Source organism: Columba livia, chromosome 16 (genome assembly GCF_036013475.1).
Source record: "Columba livia isolate bColLiv1 breed racing homer chromosome 16, bColLiv1.pat.W.v2, whole genome shotgun sequence".
NCBI classification, from domain to species: Eukaryota; Metazoa; Chordata; class Aves; order Columbiformes; family Columbidae; genus Columba; species Columba livia.
The window spans coordinates 11910311-11930385 of record NC_088617.1 but is presented as its reverse complement, the minus strand read 5'-3'; the positions used below and the strand labels follow the sequence as shown (position 1 = coordinate 11930385).

The window sequence follows — 20075 nt, the reverse complement described above, 5'->3', positions numbered from 1 at the left end:
AGCCCTATTCAAAAATATTTATACTACTGTAAACAATGCCTTTTAAGAAATTAGAGTTTTTTAGCATTAAACTATGCTCTCGCTATCAATATTTTAAAGGCAATTTCTGTTTTCAGCAAAACCAAACATTCCATCCAACTGGATTCAGCAGATTTCCTTCCCCTCCCATAAAGGTGAAGCCCATTTACCTGTATGAGTTCTGAGATGAATATTGAGGTAATAATTTGAGCGAAAATACTTTCCACAATAGCTGCATTCTCTGGAGGCTCCAAGGTTTTTAACTTTTGCTCTTTCCAAAACATCTTCATTTTTATCTTTGGGAGAAAATATAGCTATATTATGAAGAGCAAATGCAAATTTGGAGTCTCATTTAAAACTATTACTATCTTAACTGTTTTTTCAAGTAAAAACACAGAAAAATAATGAACTGTTGTCAACTACAGTCTACAAGCACCTTTTGTTCTGTACTGCTGCACATTTAGCAATCAAAGAGCATAAGAGTTTAAAAGGTTTCTGTCTGTGGCAAGTAACACTGTGGTTAGTGACTGTAATGAAGAAGCCCCAGAGAACAAACAAGATGAAAACTAGTTTTCAAAGGAAAAAAAAAAACAACTTCACCAACCAACAGCAACTTGATAGAGAATGGCCCATCTCAAAAATCCACACAGGTCAAAAACTGCATGCTTTCATTAAAGGGAGTGCTCGAATTAATAAGTGTGAGCAATGATGATTCAGACTGCAAACCTGCTCTGCGCATCGTGGCAAAACACAGGAAGGGGTTTGGGGAAGGAAGGTGGGGAGGAAGAGAGATTTTCTTCTTAATTGTGATAATATTGTTTCTGTGTTAATCAATGGAGTGTCGTGCCTGCATAACAACATCCTTACATCTAATGAGTAATCTTCTTTCACTAGAAGAATTAATGCTTAAGCTGTGACAAATATGGGAGTAGGAAAGTGACGGCTGCTAGTTCTGTGAAAGGTATTCAAAGAACAAATTCACAGATTCAAAACTGGTTCCACTCAAGTGTAATCTGCGGTAGTTTCCACTGGAGGGCGGCAAGTACAGCAGAATGTGTAACAAGGAAGGGGAGGAAGTTTCCACACATTACGCCATTCAAATCAACATGATTTCTCTGGCAGGTTGAATTGAAAACAACATCAAGACAACTTCATAAAATATCCAAGTCAAAGCTGACTGGGAAGCTCCAGTGGGAAGAGAAGAAAGGACACGTTTTGTCTGACTAAGATGTTAGATACATAATAGCTTAAAACAGTTCTCTGAAGTTCCTGTGTGCTGGAAAGCTTCTGTATGGGAAATGCAAAGTACAGCTAAAGTAAGGCTAAGAAAAGCCATAGCTGTTTTAAGCAAACAGATAATGTCTCAATAAGCGTGACTCAGCATCTCACAATGAAAGCTGCTGTAGTTCAGGGTAAGACACTGAGAAACAGAACAAGCAAGTTAACATTAGGTAATAATTCCATTCCTTTGTTGCTGAAGGCAAAAATAAAGGGCTGCACATTACCAGAAATGGAAAAGTCAGTTGTGTGTGCCAGGACATTCTGTACGTTGTGTCTTTCCTTGAGATTGTGCAAGTGTCTGTTCTTTAAATGCAGACTCGAGGCATGTCACACACAAATGTGCTAGATTAGCTACAAGATTTCTCCCTACTCCTTTTTGTCCCCAGACATACAATCTTTTTCAATTAAGGAATCACTCAGTATCATTTGTTTTTTTCTAAAACACTGTGAGATGCAGAATTAATCCTGGGTAACATGCAGATTGAGCCTATCTACTCTGACAATGAGAACTGTTAGCAACCCTTCAAGGAAGGGGAGTTAAATATACATATCTTACATACATGATGTCCACATATTAATAACCTGCATGCATGTCAAAGAATCATTTAGGTTGGAAAAAGACCTTTAAGATCATTAAGTCCAGCTGTTACCTCACACTGCCAAGTCCACCACCAAACCATGTCCCTAAGCCATGTTCTTACACAAACAATTTAAAATTGCTGCTTCTGACATGTAAGCTTTCGAGTCAAATACAGTTCAAACGAAACATCAAACCTGCAGTTTGATAGAAGTCTGGAATTGTTCTTTACTTCTCAGGATCTTAACTGCCAGTATCAAGCACTGGCTATTTTCTGCCCTTTCTTAAAAGACGCCAGGGAAAAAAGTAAAACTGGAATGATTTCTTCACAAATACTATTTGTAAAAAACGTGATGGACAAGAAGGGATACGCAACACTCAAAAGCATCCAGTAAAACTAAGAATATTGCTATCGCAGGTATGAGAGAGAGGAGGGGAGCTGGAAAATAAACAGTGACTTTTCCTGGACTGATTGTTACTAGAAGTATTTCAATGATTCCAGTAAATCAAATCATAACTGCAAGAAGGCCTCACACAACTTCAGAGATCTCAAAGTAGTGGTTTCAGTACCTTTCCCTCTCATTCTTTTCTTTTCCCCTTCCTCCACCGTAACATTTCATTTCTCTGGCCAAGGTTTGAAAAGGTAACCGAGAAAAGCAAGATGCATTCTTTGGCTCTAAAGAATCCCTAAACACCACAATAACAGCTATTTCAAATGTATGTGCTCAAAATGCTGCTCACCTAAATTAAGCGTTTCTGGGAGCCCATCTTCAGATCCATCTTCAGAGCCTCCTTCTATTCGATCTCCTGCTCCATTTTCATCCAGACCTGCCATTATATCAGCACAGCACGTCCTGGAAGCAGCTGAAGTCTCTCCATCAGTCCGCCTGTCCCTCTTATGTACTCTGGAATGAAGGACTAGCTGGTGGTATGTTCTGAAGGCTTTACCACACTCGGAACAATGTGTTGGTTTCTCTTTGTTCTGGGACAATTTAGAATCCATCTCCATAGAAGGCACTTCACCACCGGGATGTTTTAATTTGTCTTGGGATAAGTTACCATTCCCTGTATAGCCGCTGTTTTTATTTACTTTTGACTTCCCTGTAGTTTCAGTCTGGCTACCTTTATTTGCATTCCAAATTTCACCAAGTTCTTCTTTATCAGAAGATGAATCATCATTGTCTGTACTTCCTTCTTGCCCTGTTTCTTTAACTTCACCACGGCCAACTGCAACTTTACCTTTGGTAGCCAGCTGCCACGCTTGATACGTGTTGAAAGGATCTAGTTCAGCTATCCATTTCACAGGTTTTTGTGATTTGTCATTTTCTGGAACCAAGTTTGGCCTTAAGTTCAAGAATCGCAAAAATTCCTCTCTTTGAGACGTTTCTTCTGCATTAGGTTCACCAGTCACTTGAGGGCTTTCACCACTGGGTACTGATTCTTTGGTGTGCACTTTACTGTGCTCAATTAGAGTCTCTTTATTGAGAAATAGGAAACCACAAACCATACAAATTTTGTAAGGTGACGTTACATTCTCAGTTACATGCTCCTGCACCACCTCGTTTATTGTTATGGGGCTTTCAGAACTCTGTTGGTGCTTGTTTCTAGAACCAGGCTTTCCAGTATGTGTTCTCATGTGATTTTTGAGGAACCATGGCTCTTTAAATCTTCTTCCACATACATTACACCAATACATGAAAGAATCTTTATGCTTTTTCATGTGTGCCTCAACATCAAAAGCCTCATCAAATGTTTGTCCACAAACTTCACAACTAAGTTTTTCACTGTCCTTTTCCTTGTTTGGTGAAGGCAAGTTTGTTCTTACTTGACATCTATCTAGAGGACTAAGATATTCTGCTTCGACACGCAAGACAGCTGGTTCACACAGAGTGGGTCTATGCTGACTTAAAACATGCTTACCAAGTTCTTCGGGATGTTTAAAAGTCTCGTCACAAAACATGCAGTCCAGAGGCATGCAGCCCTCAGCTTGCATGAGGAACTTTTCTTGCAAGCTTTTGTAAGAAATTGTGTTTGTTCCTTTTATTGTCATGGAGGCATCATTATTCTCCATCTGTGCACCAACGGTACTGCCTATTCCATCCGGTCCATCCATGTATGCCAAGAGAGGCTGAGTTGGCATGTTTCCTATGTTCTGTTCCCTATTACATGTTTTAATGTAAGGTTTCAGTTCTTTGGGGATGCTCACTGATCACAATAAGGACACTTGTAAAGTTCTCCAACATGTGCTTACAAGCCTGCTACACTAAAAAACCTCCGCCAGGAAAAAAGATTTCTTTTTTTCCACAAGCAAAATAAAAACCCCTATATTTCTGATTTTTATCTGCATTCACACATCACTGCAAGCGTATCCATTGGTTCTCTCAGTGACGGAATGAGGGGTTTTTTTGAACTATTTCTTCTGATTTTTCAAGTCTGTAGAAACAGTCAGTTGCACTTAGTTTTTTTGTACAAACTTTTCAAATAGTTGCATTGGGTAAAATACACTCAAGGACAAGTTCAGTGTCACAGAGAACTCCAGCACCTGGAAAAAGAAGAAAAAAAGAGTCAGACTTCTCAAAAGAAAAGGCAAGAATTGTCTCCCAAATAATGAAAACACTAGGGTTAGGGAACTGTCAAATGCTTTTGAACACAGAAGGCTTATTTTTAACAAAGAGTCAATGAGGGATAGCTAGAAGGGGCTCTGGTCACCTTTCTACCTACCGCAGTTGGAACAGGATGGTCTTGAACATCGCTGTATTGCATTAGCCGGGCAGCTGTTTCAAGATCACTTTGTCTGCGATCTAGTCTAAACTTATTCTCATCCAGCCACACAAAGCTGCTGAAACTGTATTTCAATACACACACTACAGAATTCCCAAGTAACTGCAGCAAGGCAAAGTAACCTTTCCTCAAACCTGTGAAACCAGTGTTCGGAGGCACAGAAAAACTACTTATTTGTTCTCTCACGGCTGTTGAGCAGAATACTTTTTTTCAGACCAGATAGCTCTTAGTTCTGCTACACAATAAGCATCAGTAAAAATCTCTGTCTAAAGAACTACTCACTAATACCACTACTCAAAGCTTTTACTTTTATCCACAGATTTACAGTCTCAGCGACAATTTTAGAGTGGTATTATTAGATCAAAGTTTTAAATAAATTAATTATACTGTTTCTTGAATAGTAGTTTAGTATTTAAATAATCCAAGAGGCCAACTATCACAGTTAAAAAGGAAATGCTTCTAATTTCAAATTGCATGCAATAAAAAAAGTGCTTTATTGATTATACTCAAAAGGGAGGATTTAAGATTCCACAAGATTAAAAAGAGTAATAATATAGTTAATCACAAATTTAAATATATAAGTCTACAAGTTATAATGTCTGTGAGCAATAATTGAAGGCCACCGCTCTTTGGGCTGGCAGATCATAGTATGGTGTAGCTCAAGGCTCTAACCAAGTTTTTGGATAAAGGAAAAGTCTAACAAACTAATACAAGACAGTAAAAATTGAAGAAGAATCATTCTAAGATAAGGCACAGTTCCAAATACGTGAATATCTAATGAAAATAATGCATTCAAAAGTTGACTCAAACCTCAAACTTTCACAAATTATTTCACAAAAGTCAGCTGGCCAATGATTCACATTACTTGAATTAACGTGCTTCAAAACACAATATGCTCTATGGCTCTTATGGCAGACGACAGTATGGACAAAGTACGGTTTTAAAATTCATCTCAGCTTCCACCTCTGCCTTGCTTTTATTTGGAAAAAATGGAAACATTTTGCTGCATTTCAGCCAACGAAAAGGTTAACAATTCAAACACAAGCCTGTAATAGTTCAAGCTACAGAGATTTCCAAGAGGAACAGCTGTAGCAGGCAGGTAAAGATGTAGTTATCTATGCAGCTGAGGTGACCTCCTCCAGCCTTTTCTGATCAGCCATGCTAGCTGGACAGAAAAACGTGGTCTTAAGCAATTAAATATTCAACCATTTCGGTAGAAATCAACCACCAGAACTTGAACTGTTTATATAGTTCAGTGGCCCAAGCCTGTCTGCAGCAAACAGTCCTGCCAGGTCACCTGCTGGCAGATGGTCCAGCCGCCACAGGAGGTGAATGGGACAGGGCCTGTAACCAGCTGAAGCAAAAAGGCAGTGATCTCTATCTACAGACCCACAGTCTGATATGATGCATTCAACTATATATGATACCTTTACCTACCACAGAACAGCCAAGCCCAGGCAAGATTACCATCTGGGAAAGGAAACATGACAACACATTGCGAGGAATTACAGATCCAACATCTCAAACGCTTTATCCACTCACTGCACCACAGCTTGGCCCTAAGAATACTCTTTAGTTTGAACTTGAAAAGTTAGAAGCTACTTCTCCACCATCATGCAGACAACAAGATCCTGAAGCCTAATACAGACAGATAAACAAAACTACCAGAATGCCAACACAGAATAACCTAAGCATTGCCAGTTGCTTTATCTTCCATGGGTTTTTTTTTTGCCTATCTCTCCAGAGCTTACCATCTCCATTGTCCAGTCCGCTAATCCAGCTCTAGACATTGATCAAATCCGACACCAAGAAGCGTCTAGCTTTTTTTTTAAACCAAAGTTGTTTCAGGACCGAGCCACAGACTCACCATATGGAAAGTTAAACACAAATGGATGGATGTCAGGGGGTAAAGAGTAGAAGGGGGAACAAGCCACTGCCTGATACACTGATGTCAACAAAGTACAGATTTTCTGCAGCCAGTGTCTTTTCTAACTACTCCCTTCATCCCCATTTTCAGCTTTATCATGCCGTGATTAACACTTCCTCTCTGCATAATGACTCAAAAATCTTTTGTAATAGGCGGGTTTAGCCTACAGTACAACACTTCTGAATGGCTTCTATTGCCACCTTTTTGCCTTTTTACCTTCCCCATTCGGTTTTGACCTTCTGGCTTTCACTCACCCCCCCACAGGCAGGTAAAGGAGCCAATAACAAAAGTTTGAAGCTGAAGTATTCAAAAAGCTTTCCCTTTTGTAAAACATGAGGGGAAAAAAAACAACATATCAAAGGGTGCTGGTTAGCATGTTTTACTTCATGTTTCAACTTGCCATTTTGTTCTATTTCTACTGTAGTTTTAAGAGGTAGTTTTTACACAACAGGATAACATGCTGCAGGAAAGCTCGTGTACATAAACAGTGACTATCAGCCTGAAAATAACTTATTTGCAAGTCAAAAATAAAGAGCAACTTTGAAAGCCTCCTGAACACCAATAATGAATATCCAGGTAAGATTAAAAAAAAAAAAATTGAAGAGAGTTTAATGCATTTACATTCAGAGCCACAGGTGAGCGCTCTGCAGTAACAGGTATAAGAATCACCCTACAAAGCGGCCAGAGGCATTTCTGGGGTATGAAGTCAGAGCCAAACGCCACAGTGCCTGAAGTCCCACGTACTGAATTGCTGAGATTCGTCATCAACTACTTCCTTGGAAGTGTCTACAAATACAGAAGAATCCTATTACGCTTCCTACTTTGTGGCATTACAACATCCACACAATAGAGCAGCAAGAATTAAGTCACTATAAAGAGAAAGCAGACGAAAACCAGGAGAAATCCACCTTCAATACTCCCCAGCATTCTGGGATGAGGGTAGAAGATACACCCTTGTAACAGGGACCATCACACACAGTTCTATTCAAACCTAATCTGCAACAATACAAACATTTTGTAGGAGCCAGGAGCTTTAAGATTTATTAGACTTTAAGGGATCGAGTCTAGGGAAGGCCCCAGGTTGGTCACTGATGTGTGAAAAAACTACCCCAAATCAATCAATAACATTTTCTGTGGTACGCCATTTGAAAACAGGTCTGTTTCAATCTAATCTCATTTAAATGTATCAAAGAAGACATTACTCAGCTACTCAAAAAACTAAACCTGTCCTCACAACTGCAAATATAGAGCATGTAACTTTAACACATGGATCATGATAGGAGTTTGCATCCAAGTATTACTGGGTATCAATAGGTTTGAACAAGCCCTTTGGAAACATCTTCCACGGCTCTTCAAAGCCCTTCACACAGCTCCACCATCCCATGTCAGCTGCTCAATGCTTTTCAGGCTTTCACTGTTTTCAATAGTAAGCTCTGAACACTTTTGAAGAACTGGCCACAGCTCATCTTCTAGGCAGCACTGCAAAGCAGAGCAAGATATTCCTGTTTTCAGAATCTCAAATGCCTGTTTGCAGTTCAGGCAAACTGTTGTTGCTGGCTCTGCCACCATATACAAGAGATAGTACCTACAGACTTAAAGATTGTAGGTAGCATTTCTGAAGAACACTGCAGATGCAACCAGACAGAATTATATTTAAATTGAGAAGAAAAAAGATAATACTACTAGAGTCAGAAGGTGAGCTAGAAAGCTCTAGTTTAATTTTTCTATCTGGTGATTACACACTTCACCCTGATTAGGTATATGGCTTTTATAAGTAGGCATGATTTTACACTCTCGCTGTTTGGACAAGCTAACACATGCTAGAACTACAAACTAAATATCTGCACTAGGTAGGATTTTATCCATTATTAACAAAACCTTTCTTCCTCATGAAGATAATATTATGTCTTGGATTTGAGGACCAAAAATGCTGATTAAATACATTCCTGTTACTCAAAACCCTGTAGGCAGCAGTTAAACTGTCAGGAGTTGCCTTAATTCTGTACTATTGCTTCCTTGGGAAAGTGGCCAACCTACACTTTTGATAAGTGCTGTAACTATTCGTGGCTGAAGGTCTGTACACCAGCTCAACAACAAAAAATACAGTACCTGGGGTTTCTTCTGTTGTCTTTCACTTTCAGAAGACAAAAGAACAGACACAATACACCAGGATCAGCCCAAGATACTGAGTAAAGGAACAGAACAAAACAGGAAATCCTTCCAACAGCTGAAAAGTGATAAATTTGCTACAGATTAACTCAAGGTTGAAAATTAAGAATGACCATCCCTCCTCACAATAAAGCAAGACAAGGAATCTTGGTTTCTGACTCCCCTACCCATTTGTAAATGTTAACATGCACCTTGCACTGGAGTCCAGGGCCCACATCTCCTGCGGTTCCTGCAATTGCCTCCAGGAGAACGAGCAGGTTGGGGGAACCTGTCCTGCTCTGCACATCTGGACATGTCCTGCAGCCATACTGTCCAGATGTGGCAAATCCTTCCCAACTGTAGGATCCCATCTCTTGTACTTCATTCTTCCAACAGTCAGGAGCCTGAGCATTTAGCAAACTCTAGTTCACACCTGAGTCATATTTGGCTTTCTGGCCTTTAGTCAAATATTTCAACAGGTTTGGAGTGATACCCATTATATTTATAAACATCACAAAACATATATAAATTAAAATTGAACTGGACAGATGAGAACATCTTGTTTTCATTGCATTTGCCACACAACCTAAGAACCACGCCAAAAAGCTGCTGCATATAAATGGGTTATTAAAAGAGAGAGAATTTTATTTAAGTGCCTGTAGAGAATTTATTTTTATTAAATTACACAACCAGAGATGACATGTTACCATCTCAAAGATTTCTTTGGGAAATGACCTATCAGTAGTAATTTTATTGCATTTTTACTTCCTGTATTTCAAAATTTCCATTAATACGTAATAAAAACTCTAGACACACCTTTCAGAGAACAGCAAAGTCTAACCATTGAATTTCCCATTTTACACACCACAGGGCGCTGGGAGTAAAAGCTGCATAGCTACTATGAGGAAAACAACTATACCCCACTAATTCTGTGCCAGCAAAACTATTGTTAAACTGTAAAAAGCAGACATAACTACCTCAACAAACCCTCAGCAGATCCTTAAATTCAAGGCCAGTAGCAAAGCTATTGCTGTTTTAACAGATGACCAGAGTTTCTTTCACCATCCTACTAAGGTTCCACAAGGTTTCGAGTCCTACAAAATCCCACCAGAGAGGCAGCTGCTGCAGACTATCTTAATTTTTACCATGTATATTTGACCTGGGAAACTCCCGTGTAACTCTCAATTCCACTTTAAAAAGAAAAATTTTCAGTTTTCCTCATGTTTCAAAAGTTTCAGGATATTAAGAGTTATTTTACACAAAACATTCTTTTATCTCGGTATTTTGATACCTTAGAACAGGTTGCTGCTCTTTGGCATTGCTAAAGAAATAGATTTTATAATGCTGATTGCTTACTGGAAACCACAAGTTACTCAAACACCTTTTTTATTTCAACCTATTTTTTTTTTCTTTTTTAAAATAGCTTTCCAGTTCTATTTAATAAGCACAAATAAAATGAACTAGTTAACAGTACTTTTTCCTTATTGAGATCACGGATGAAAACTCATGGAGATTATCCATTTTGTCTGAGCATATCTATATTCAGCTATCATACTGATCACAGGCAGAGTAGCTCATGCATGAATATAACTTCAAATTCTCAAATAAAAGCCCAGGCTGAACTCAGCTTATTTACAGCACCTTTTTTTCTTTTTTTAATACACATATATTATAGCATAAAGTTAAACCACACCTCTTACACACACAGGATCTTAAGCAGAAATACCATCCCCAAGTAGTTGCTAACAATATTCAAGAACTCTAAACTCTTGAGATAGTACCTCTAGCGTCCTAGGGCTGTGTGTGCAGCGCTTGCAGAACCCACCGGTGACAATGGCTCCATTGTACGAACCGCACTGGTGTGCTGTGGCCTTCACAGCCTCCCATGTTTAGTCCGAAAGTGAAGCAAAGTGTTATTGTGAGGTTCTAATTTACCAGTTGCTCCAAAACATTAGTCAGATTTCCAAACATCCACAGCCTGAAATTTCAAGTTTGCCTCTGCAGGTATCAAGGTTCTTATGACAACCACATAACTTCCTTTCACCATTTAAGAAGAAACACACACATGTTACACCTCACACAGTAAGGTGTTTTCCTGTATTAGACAGAATTGTCTTTCCTACCCCAATTTGAGGGAAGGACAGCCCCTAAATCTAGGGCAGACAACACACAATTTACTGCATAGACTGTGACCTTATTTCTCAAAGAGTCCAACTGTCCATCTGCCTGTGACTCAAGTCAAAACACTAGAAAGCTATAAAAGTCAGCACAGATAAAAGATTATTTTGCAGAACAGCAAAAAGAGTCAGTTTTTCTTCATAACACTACACGAAGCCAATAACTTACTCTTCATTACTGTGCATGCTATTGCTTTCTAGGGATGGGAAGAGCTACCCCCTTCTATCTTTTAACAGTAAATTATTTTCACACAACCTCCCAGGGTATTTCTTTGTTAACAGAGGAGCACATGAGTACACCTAACATTGTTTCTCGTCTACATTTTTTTGATATTAAGTGTTCAAATACAAAAATGTTTTTAAATAAAGTTTGTTAACAGTTCAGCCTGATAAAGAACTAACATAAGTACTTTTAAAGGAAATGGAGATTTAGGGGGAGGAAGGGGAGGAAGAGAGTTGTTTGTTTCAGTTGCAGGAAAGATCAAAACGAATACGTTAGACGTTCAGGTTGAAAAGAGAACATAAAAGATGACCCCGAATTGGAATTTCCACTCCCTAAATCTGCAAACTTAAGTTCCCTTGGTAGTCTTCATCCTTCAGGCTTGAAGTTTTCAGTGTCATCCGAAACTTAAACTCTTAGAGGGGTTTTCATATATTTTTATCCTCTCTAAGCTACTCTGTTTTCCTTAGTTACAGTCCCTTCTAACAACATTGCAGGGCTTTTCAAAGCAATAATACTAAGACAATTCATAAAAACAGAACTGAAGAAACAGAAACATATACACCAGAATGCAAGAATGTTATTGTCCAAGCATTTCTTCACAAAACACTTTAGAGAGATTTTTATATTGAAAGCTCTTTTGTAGTCAGATAAGACAGACACGCAAGTCTATGAAGTCTAGCAAACAGGATTTTAATCACTAGTGGAAAATAACTAGTAGTTAATAATGAACAATATTAGGAAAACTCCCTCCCTCCATTTCAGACATCTACACTAATAGAAACAAAGGATATCCTTTCTCCAAAAAACCTTTTCCTGTGGAGTCCCTTTTTCTTTAAGGCTATATGTCTAACAGTGTTTTGGCAGAGGACGGATGAGCTGAACGTTTCTCCTCAGTGAACTGAATGCCTCTTCTATCAAAAGATGTAATTATTCCTTTTAAAGCAGAGAACATATAAGCTTGCATCATTTTGCACATGTTTTTCCTCCACTGAGCAAGAGCAAATATAAAAGAGACTAATTCTTGGCACTGAAGGAGGAAGTGCTACAAATAAGTATTGACTTTTAAAGTTCAGAAGGACTGCTCTAACAGCCAATTTTCCCCCCCCCCCCTGTACTTTAGACACTATGAATCGGCCAATACCTGTTGTAGAAAATCTGAGACACAAGATTGATCCTATTTTAAATAAGTCTGGGACACATTTCACCACTGCTAGAAGATGATGCAACTTCATTAAATCAAGAAGTTACATGCACTTAAACTGGCAATGACCCCTTACCTTACAAAACAGTTTATTGTTCTCTCCACAGCAGGTAAAGACTCTCTTGGTGGAGTGAGTGATACATTTTTATTGTTGAGTCAGTCTCACCTTACACAGACTGCCCTTATATGTTTAGTCTTGGTTTTCATTTGAAAGAATATATTTTCAGAGACCTTAAAAGCAAATCTGACTTTTTTACTTCTTGCAGAAGGACCTTAGGCCTCTCCAGTGGCCACAGCTACACGGAAGTGTTAAATTCAGAGTTTACCAAATTAGACTTAATTCTTTATTACTCAAGAGCCAGGAGTTCCTCCATAGCAATTATAGGCAAGTTGCATCCCTTTGGGCAGCACAGGTGAAATAACAGGAAAAGATATGATTTTACTATTCCTGAATTTGAAAGAAGTAGTCACTTCCAAAGAGTTCACTTTATTAAAGCCATTAATCTTCCCTAGTGCTCTCACCTGATTTCAACTCTGAATTGAACTCTTACCCAACACAGCTCAAACCCCTGTACCTTGCAAGAAAAAGCAGCAACTTCTTACCCCTCTCCTCCGCATAGCACAGGCTTTGAAGTTGTCACTTTCAAACATATCCACAATTACGTATTTGCAAAAATCAGTCTTGAAAGATGGAAAAAGGTACATGGTTCGAAAGAAAGACATTGATTTCTACTTTTGTCATCCCTGGACTAGCATCCAGTGACACTAAAATAGAGAAGTGCTAGAAAGAGACACTTCAAGTAGCTGCCTCCTTTCTTCCATACAGGCGGGAGACCTTCCAGAAACCCCCAGAGAGTGATTGAGACGAAACCTTTTAAATGATCTACCATTACATTTTGTCACACCAGTGGACTAAAGGGACGTGATGATATAGCCCAATATACTGGGCCTCATGGTGCCAAACTGCTCCAGAACAGAGTTACCATCCACAAGAAACTCACCTTTCAAACAGGCAGTAGTTTCATATACAAATTTTACTATCATAAGAAAAATATATTAGAAACAAACATTACAGCTAACAGAAACTGTGGCTTCTCCAGACCACATTTACATCTATATTCCTTACAACATTAAATATAGTCTTTGGAATACATTTTATTTCACCCAACCAGTTCTCAACTATCACGATGAAGTATAAGCACAATACAAAGGCCTTTAATTTCCCCTTATGTAGTTTATGTCAGAGGTAAACTGCACTCACTTTATTACACTGAAAAATGCAAGTGTACCCATTGCGCATAAACAAACTCAGACTTTGATACTTTTAGTTACATAAAATCCTTAGCACATAGAAAATCACTATCCAGTCAATTATTCACTTACACTTGGACTGGTTTCTGCTCAAATCTTCAAGTCACACTGATCTACATAGATTTTCCTGCATATTCTAACCACATTTCCTCTTGTACTTTCTTTTGAAATTCTCAAGGCAGTCTGATAACCAATTTTCTGCAATGAAATCAAAGACATAGTTTGAAACAAGTATGTCACCCATATTTTTGATTTGTAACTCATGTTTTCCCAGAACATACATTGTTTTGCTCTGAAAGTCTGTTATTATACCACTAAGTTGCTGCCCCCTTAAAAAAAAATGAGGAAGACTCAAAAGAGATATATTTATGATAAGCTATAAACTATGCTCTGACCAAAGTCATATGATTATAACAGTAGAAGTTTGTTTGCTTGTTTTTTTTTTCCCCACTGACATACACTCAGGTTTGCCATAAATAAGTTTTCATCAGCAACAAAACAAGATTATTTGAAAAAAAAAATTGATTTCTAAGCATTTTGAGAGTAGCTTTTTGCTTGGAGGTGCACAAAGACCTAGGTAAAATGTGTTTGTTTGTTTGGGTTTTTTTTAAATCCTAAAATACAACACATATTAAGAATCATACACAGCTTGGTCATATCCTTTTCCTTACTTTTGTATTCAGTTGCAAATCTCTTGTGGTATGAGTCACATCTCTCTAAAAGCATGCATACAGTAGTCAAGTAGAGTCCCCTGATTGTATTAATGCACCAGAAAGAAAGTTTTTTCTTACTAAAGTCACTTTAAAAAGGGGGTGGGGGGTCAAGGGTCACCAGAAGTTACCCAAAGTCCATTAGAAGTAAACAGCAGTTTGAAATTAATGTAGTTATGAGATGTGGAAAGAGTATCTGATTGGAACGCTGATGTTCTAAATCAAGAGTCTCAAAAATAAGAGGGCTGAGCTGGCAAATGGCAGCCCCGCTGCAACTGAAATGCACTGTCTTGCTATATTTAAAGACAATACCTCAACAGTGAAGTATTAGAACATTTTAAGTGAGATAAATAAGCATAAGACACAGGCAAATATCCTTGGTTATTTAATCATCCTGAAAGCAGCGTGGAAGTGTGAGGGTGAGTTCAAAGGTCAAACTCTTCTTTCAGCTTCTCGCAAAGAAAAGCAAGCGGAGCCCCTTCCACCTTGGGAAGGGGACTGTGCCTTCCATATGCCAGCAGCACTTACAGCATTTCATAACACAGCAAAGAGGGAGTATTTACATACACAGGGTACAGAGTCTTTTACTAGGACAATGGATTCCAAATCAAGATTCAGGTTAGAAACAGTTGGGACAACAGAAAGTCCCAAAGAACAAAGGGAAGTTAAAATTTACTTAATGTTTCCCCAGAGCTTCTTAATTGCAAACTTCCAGATTTTTTGTAACTAGAAGTTTATTGTAATCACTGTTTTGAAAGTCTAAGTGAAATCCACACTTCCCTTTTAAAATTATTTGCCCCGATCACAGTAATAACTTAGCACTTTGTTCACATAAAATATGATATTAATCTATCGACACAGCTCTAAATGAAAATATAGTAGTAAAGACAGATTCTGAAGATTAAAAGAAGTGCTCAAAAAGGAATCTTTTGAGTATGATCTAATGAAAGGCGAAACCAAAATGAAGTAACCTTTTGTGTAAGACAGGCTGATAAAAGGTGCTAAAGTTTATCATCTTCCCCTTTCTAGCTCCTACCCTAAATCTTGCTCTCTCCACCTCTACCAAAACAAAGCAAAACCAAAAAGCATTATTCACTTAAAATTAAGGGGGGGGAAAAATCCTCTAATCCAAAGCCTGGAAGCCATTCTCTAAAGACTACTTAATATGAAACTTTGTTTACAAGATAAAAATATAGCCTTTTTACCACATTCAAAACCAGAAAATATCCACTTATTTAAAGAAATGTTTTTTCTATTTTGATCAACAAGGACGTAGGTATTCATTTTAAATTTAAATTCAGCCCTCATAGTGCTCTATGAATGTTTTAAACTCATACATGATATGCACTGTTTAAGCATGTTTAAACAAAGGAAGTAGGAGAAGCCTCAAAATACACAGCAAAACTTAATGGCTTCAATTTTAAAATGTATACTGATTGCAGCATGGCAAAATTATTCTCTTATGCTTACAGCCAGTCTTCAGAAAGAATAAGTGCAGTCAGTGTAGTAATTTGTCCCACTGGAAATTCTGTATAAAACATCTACCTAAAATAAACAAGGCTTCGCAGCAAGAATCGTCAGTTGCCATTAAGGACACACCTTAAAGTTCTTACCACACAGTAACTAAACAAGTACAAACTAGTGGTGACTGTTTGCTACTTTTGTCTTAAAAGTTAATGAGATCAATTCACTCCTCAGTAGCAGATCTTAAGATAATTTTCGCAAAAATGCAAGAGACAAACAACCCCAAAACACGAATATCCAGGACTCGAGTGCCTGATATTTCATCAGAATGCTCAAGGTTCTTGTAAACACGAATATAAATATTAACATTTAAACTGACACCACATAATATTAAAAGGTAAAATGCTTAACTGCTCAGAATACTAGTGCTCTGGTACTGGAAGGCAGCTGTTGTTCCCCTGCCTTTTCTTTTGTTGTGCTTAATCTCATGTCAAGTCATTCAACCAACTCCAAAGCGATGAAGACATAATTGAACAACCTTAACTAAAAACTGATCTACTGTTCTTAAATAGCTGTATATTCTGTTTACGATTCAAAAAGGCTAACATATGAAAAAGAATCTATAGAATTTAAATCAGCAACTCTGGTGCATGCAGAAGAGTTGCTTGGCTGTCGGCCAAGCCAATCAATAATCACTGTAATAACCATGTTTCTAAAGTTGTTTTCCATATTCATCATCCTAAAAACTTAAAGGCAAAACTTGAAAACTCACACTGCTTTCAAGAACGAACTGAGAGATAGAAAATCCAAATATTTTTGCACAGAATTGCAATATTGCTCATTAAAAATATCTGCTGCAGAAAGATTAGTGATCACAAAGCCACATTCCTGCTACAGCCCTTAAAATATTGACTCAGTTACAGAACTAGTAAAGGGGAAGAAAAAAAAGCTTCCTCCACCCTTCCCCTCCTCCCTCCCCCTCTGCCAAAGAATGCAGTTTATCCTACTTAGTTGAAACTGTCCTTTTACATTATCTAAGGAAATGCTTAAACCTTAGTGTGGACATCACAAATTAAAGTATTAGTCGTATTCCCAAACCTACAGTTAGTAAGAGCTCCTAAGAGCAATAAAACATGGCGTTAAAGCATTTGCAAGCCATTGTCATAGCACTGTGCTCTGATACCTTTACAGACACAAAACCAGCCCCCACCAACCAACAAGCATGTAAGCATTGGTCAGCAAGTCAATGCCTGCTATTCAACTTGTAGTTAGGCGTTTTATTTCTGTGTCTTCCAGATCATATCACCCCTGCATTTCAGGGCCTAATAAAATGTGAAGAATGATATGCTCCCCCCCACCCCCCTTGCATCTGAAACCGCGTTATTTCCCTCTCATCTTTTTCACACATTCTTACAAAAACTTCCCTTTTCACATATACTTCTATAAGCAAACATTTCACTGCATCTACTTCAGTTCCTATTTCTATTTTCGATTTTCACTAGATCCTTCTGCTACTGCCTCCCCCTCAAACCCCCTGGTAGAAACTGATGTAGTTTTAAAGCTCTCAAGGTCATTTCAAAAATGAAGGAAAAAAAAAAAAAAAAGTTGTTGCCTTAAAAAACACCTTTAAACACACAAACCCCTAATCTAAACCCTTTTCAAATTCAAACGCCTTTCATCAGCAGATCAATAACCTAACATAAAGATTTTTGTTCACCACCACTTCAAAACTACTACACTTCAATTCAAATACTTACTGGGAGTCACATAACACATTTTATGGGATGGCTCATTAGAGTTCATACAGACCTTACTTTGGCTGCAGGTTTTCTGTGTGGGAAACAAACAAACAAAAAAAAACCCACACCCAGAAACAGAAAGTCCAGTGGGTATCACGGATGAGGAATGAAATCCAATCTCTAGATATTCTAGAATTTTATTGTCCTCGTTTGGCAACGTCTTTTGTTGCTTAAGAAGTCAGTTGAGGCTTATTTATTTATTTTCTAAACTTCCTATCCCCCTTAAAAAAAAAAAAAAAAAAAAAGAGAAGCACGATGCCAAAGAAATGATCGGGAAGGGTTTAGCCTTTAGAAGACAAAGGTAAACGAAACAAAAACTGGCAAAACGGATCAATAAACTTTTCATTAATAAGGGCCCCCCCCCTCCGCCCCATGAGCCACTTACTACAAATCCTTCTTCCAGGAACATCTTTGACTCACAAAGAAATAGTCTCTTCCCGCTCCCCCCCACCTCCTCCTCCCACCCGGTAGAAAAGCATCCTCAAAACCCAGGCTCGAGTATTTAAAAGCAAATTCCCAGGTATACAATGGAAGTTTGAGACACCTACTTGTTCGGGGCGTGGGGGAGGGAAGAAGGGAGGGGGAGACGATCCCGGGCAGGAGGAAACCGGGAACAGCGAGAAGTTACGGGGCGGGCGGCAGCGAGGGAAGGGGTTTCTCTGTCTCTCTCCCGCCGCTGGGTCTCGCTGCCCTGCCCGCCCCGGGCGCTGCGGGCCGGCCGGGCCCCGGGGAGGGGGCGGCGGGCGGGGCTCGTTACCTGCCGCGGGGGGAGGATGACGCGGCTGCCGCACACCTGGACCCTCCCAGGCCTTCCCCCACACACACACCTCCCCGGGAGCCGCGTCCCCCCACACACCTGCCCTTCCTCCTCCTCTCCCCCAGGGGCGGGCAGTGCGCTGGGACAGCACGGGGATGGGCGGCCCTGCTCTGAGGGGGGGTGTCCCTCAGGTCCCTCCTCCTCACAAGGTGGGGGTATGTACCCCCCCAAGTCCCCTCTGAACGTCCCGGAAGGCAGCGGCCCCCCCACGGCCAGTCACACAACCAGCCCCTCACGAGGGGAACAGGGCTGCGCCTCCCTCAGGTGCCCCCGTGAGAGGGGAGGAGGGGAAGGGGGAACCAGAGCCCCCTGGAAATTAACCCCCAGCCCTCCCTCACCTGTGCCTGAGCCGCCTCCCCGGCCGGCATCCTGAGGTGGGGGGAGAGGGAGGTGGGGAGCGGGGGCGGCCGCCCGCGGTGCCGCCGGAGCCCGGACTCGGCGGCGCTGGCGCTCGGGCACTGTTTGTAAACCGCTCCCGCCGCAGCTGTTGCTCGGGCAGCCCCTGCCCTCAGCCACGCCCACACCCCCCGCGCGCGCGCAGGCTCCGCCCCCGTTTGTCGCAGGCCACGCCCCCCCGGCGGGGCGGGCGGCCCGGCCTGGCCCTGGCGTTAAATAACGCGGCGCGGAGCGGCTCCCTGTCCTGCCCGTTGGCCGCGGTGGAGCGTTGGCGCGGCTGGGCTGGGGCCTTTAGCCGGGCGGGGAGACGCGAGAGCCGCGGTGATTGTTCCCTTTGTGGCAGCGCTGTTTGAGGGGGAAGCGCGGGAGTCCCCGGCAGGTCGGGGCCCGGCGGCCTCGGCGTTTTGTGATGCAGGGTGGTGGGCGATGGTTATCTCCCTGAATAACAAAACGCGGCTGCATAAAGCCTTATATCACCCCGACATAAAGTGTATGCCCAGCAGGGGCCATTACGGGCCGGATCGGTCTGGGCTGCTCCTATAGCCTCATCTTTGCAAATGTAAATAAAAACAATACACCTCGTGAATATTGTCCATCGGTGTCCTTTTGTGCATCGTTGAACGGTAAAACGCCCCAAACCACCTTTCTGTCATGCGACCGGGAATCGCGGTGGGCTCTGGGTGTCGGGAACTGGAGAAATGGGGCCATTTGCTATGGACTTCACCCAAAAAAGGCCGAGGCTTTCGTGTGTTTTTGCATTTCCTTCACCAGTCATAAGCACTCAGCTGTTGTGTCTGCCATAGCATCATTTCGCTAGACTTATGGGCGCCAAAGTGGAATTAAGCAGACAAAAGACCTAAAATATTTTTTTCAAGTATCCCACTTGCAACCAAGGAGGTTTTTAGGCGTTAAATGCAATCTGTAATACTGTTATAATGTTACTAACAAAGTGCTTAATCTCTGCTAGGCTCTGAGGTTAGCACCTTCTTCAAGTCAATGGGCTAAGAAAGAGGTGAATTCCCATGTGCTCTCTCCTCCTGTTTTTTCCCCAAAGACATACTGAGACCCATAAAGGTCAGTTTAATTTACATCAGTAGGTTTAGATCACACCCAGGGGCTTATTTGCTTCAATAGAAAAATCATCCTGCCTGAATGGAGAACGTTTCTAAAATAATTGCAACTAAAATTATGTGAGGGCTTTTTTGTTTTTTAAAGTTTTTTCCCAAAACGTTCTTCCAGTCTGGA

The 20075-nt window shown here is 40.3% G+C and overlaps 1 protein-coding gene across 4 annotated transcripts in view; it reads right to left on the bottom strand.

Moving 5' to 3' along the window:
* Positions 1-18970, bottom strand: part of ZNF217 (zinc finger protein 217) — a 28144-nt gene extending 9174 nt beyond the window's left edge. The window contains exons 1-3 of one of the 4 annotated variants that reach the window (XM_065032501.1): positions 18773-18970; positions 2618-4418; positions 189-314 (exon numbers count right to left, since the gene is read on the bottom strand). In XM_065032501.1, coding sequence (XP_064888573.1) covers positions 189-314; positions 2618-4016 — 1525 coding nt within the window. In that variant the 5' untranslated portion in view covers positions 4017-4418; positions 18773-18970. Of the gene's footprint in view, positions 1-188; positions 315-2617; positions 4419-17627; positions 17955-18002; positions 18123-18165 lie in introns of those variants that run through there. The other 3 variants (XM_065032502.1, XM_065032503.1, XM_065032504.1) reach the window with 3 other exon arrangements.
* Between the last annotated feature and the right edge of the window lie 1105 nt (positions 18971-20075).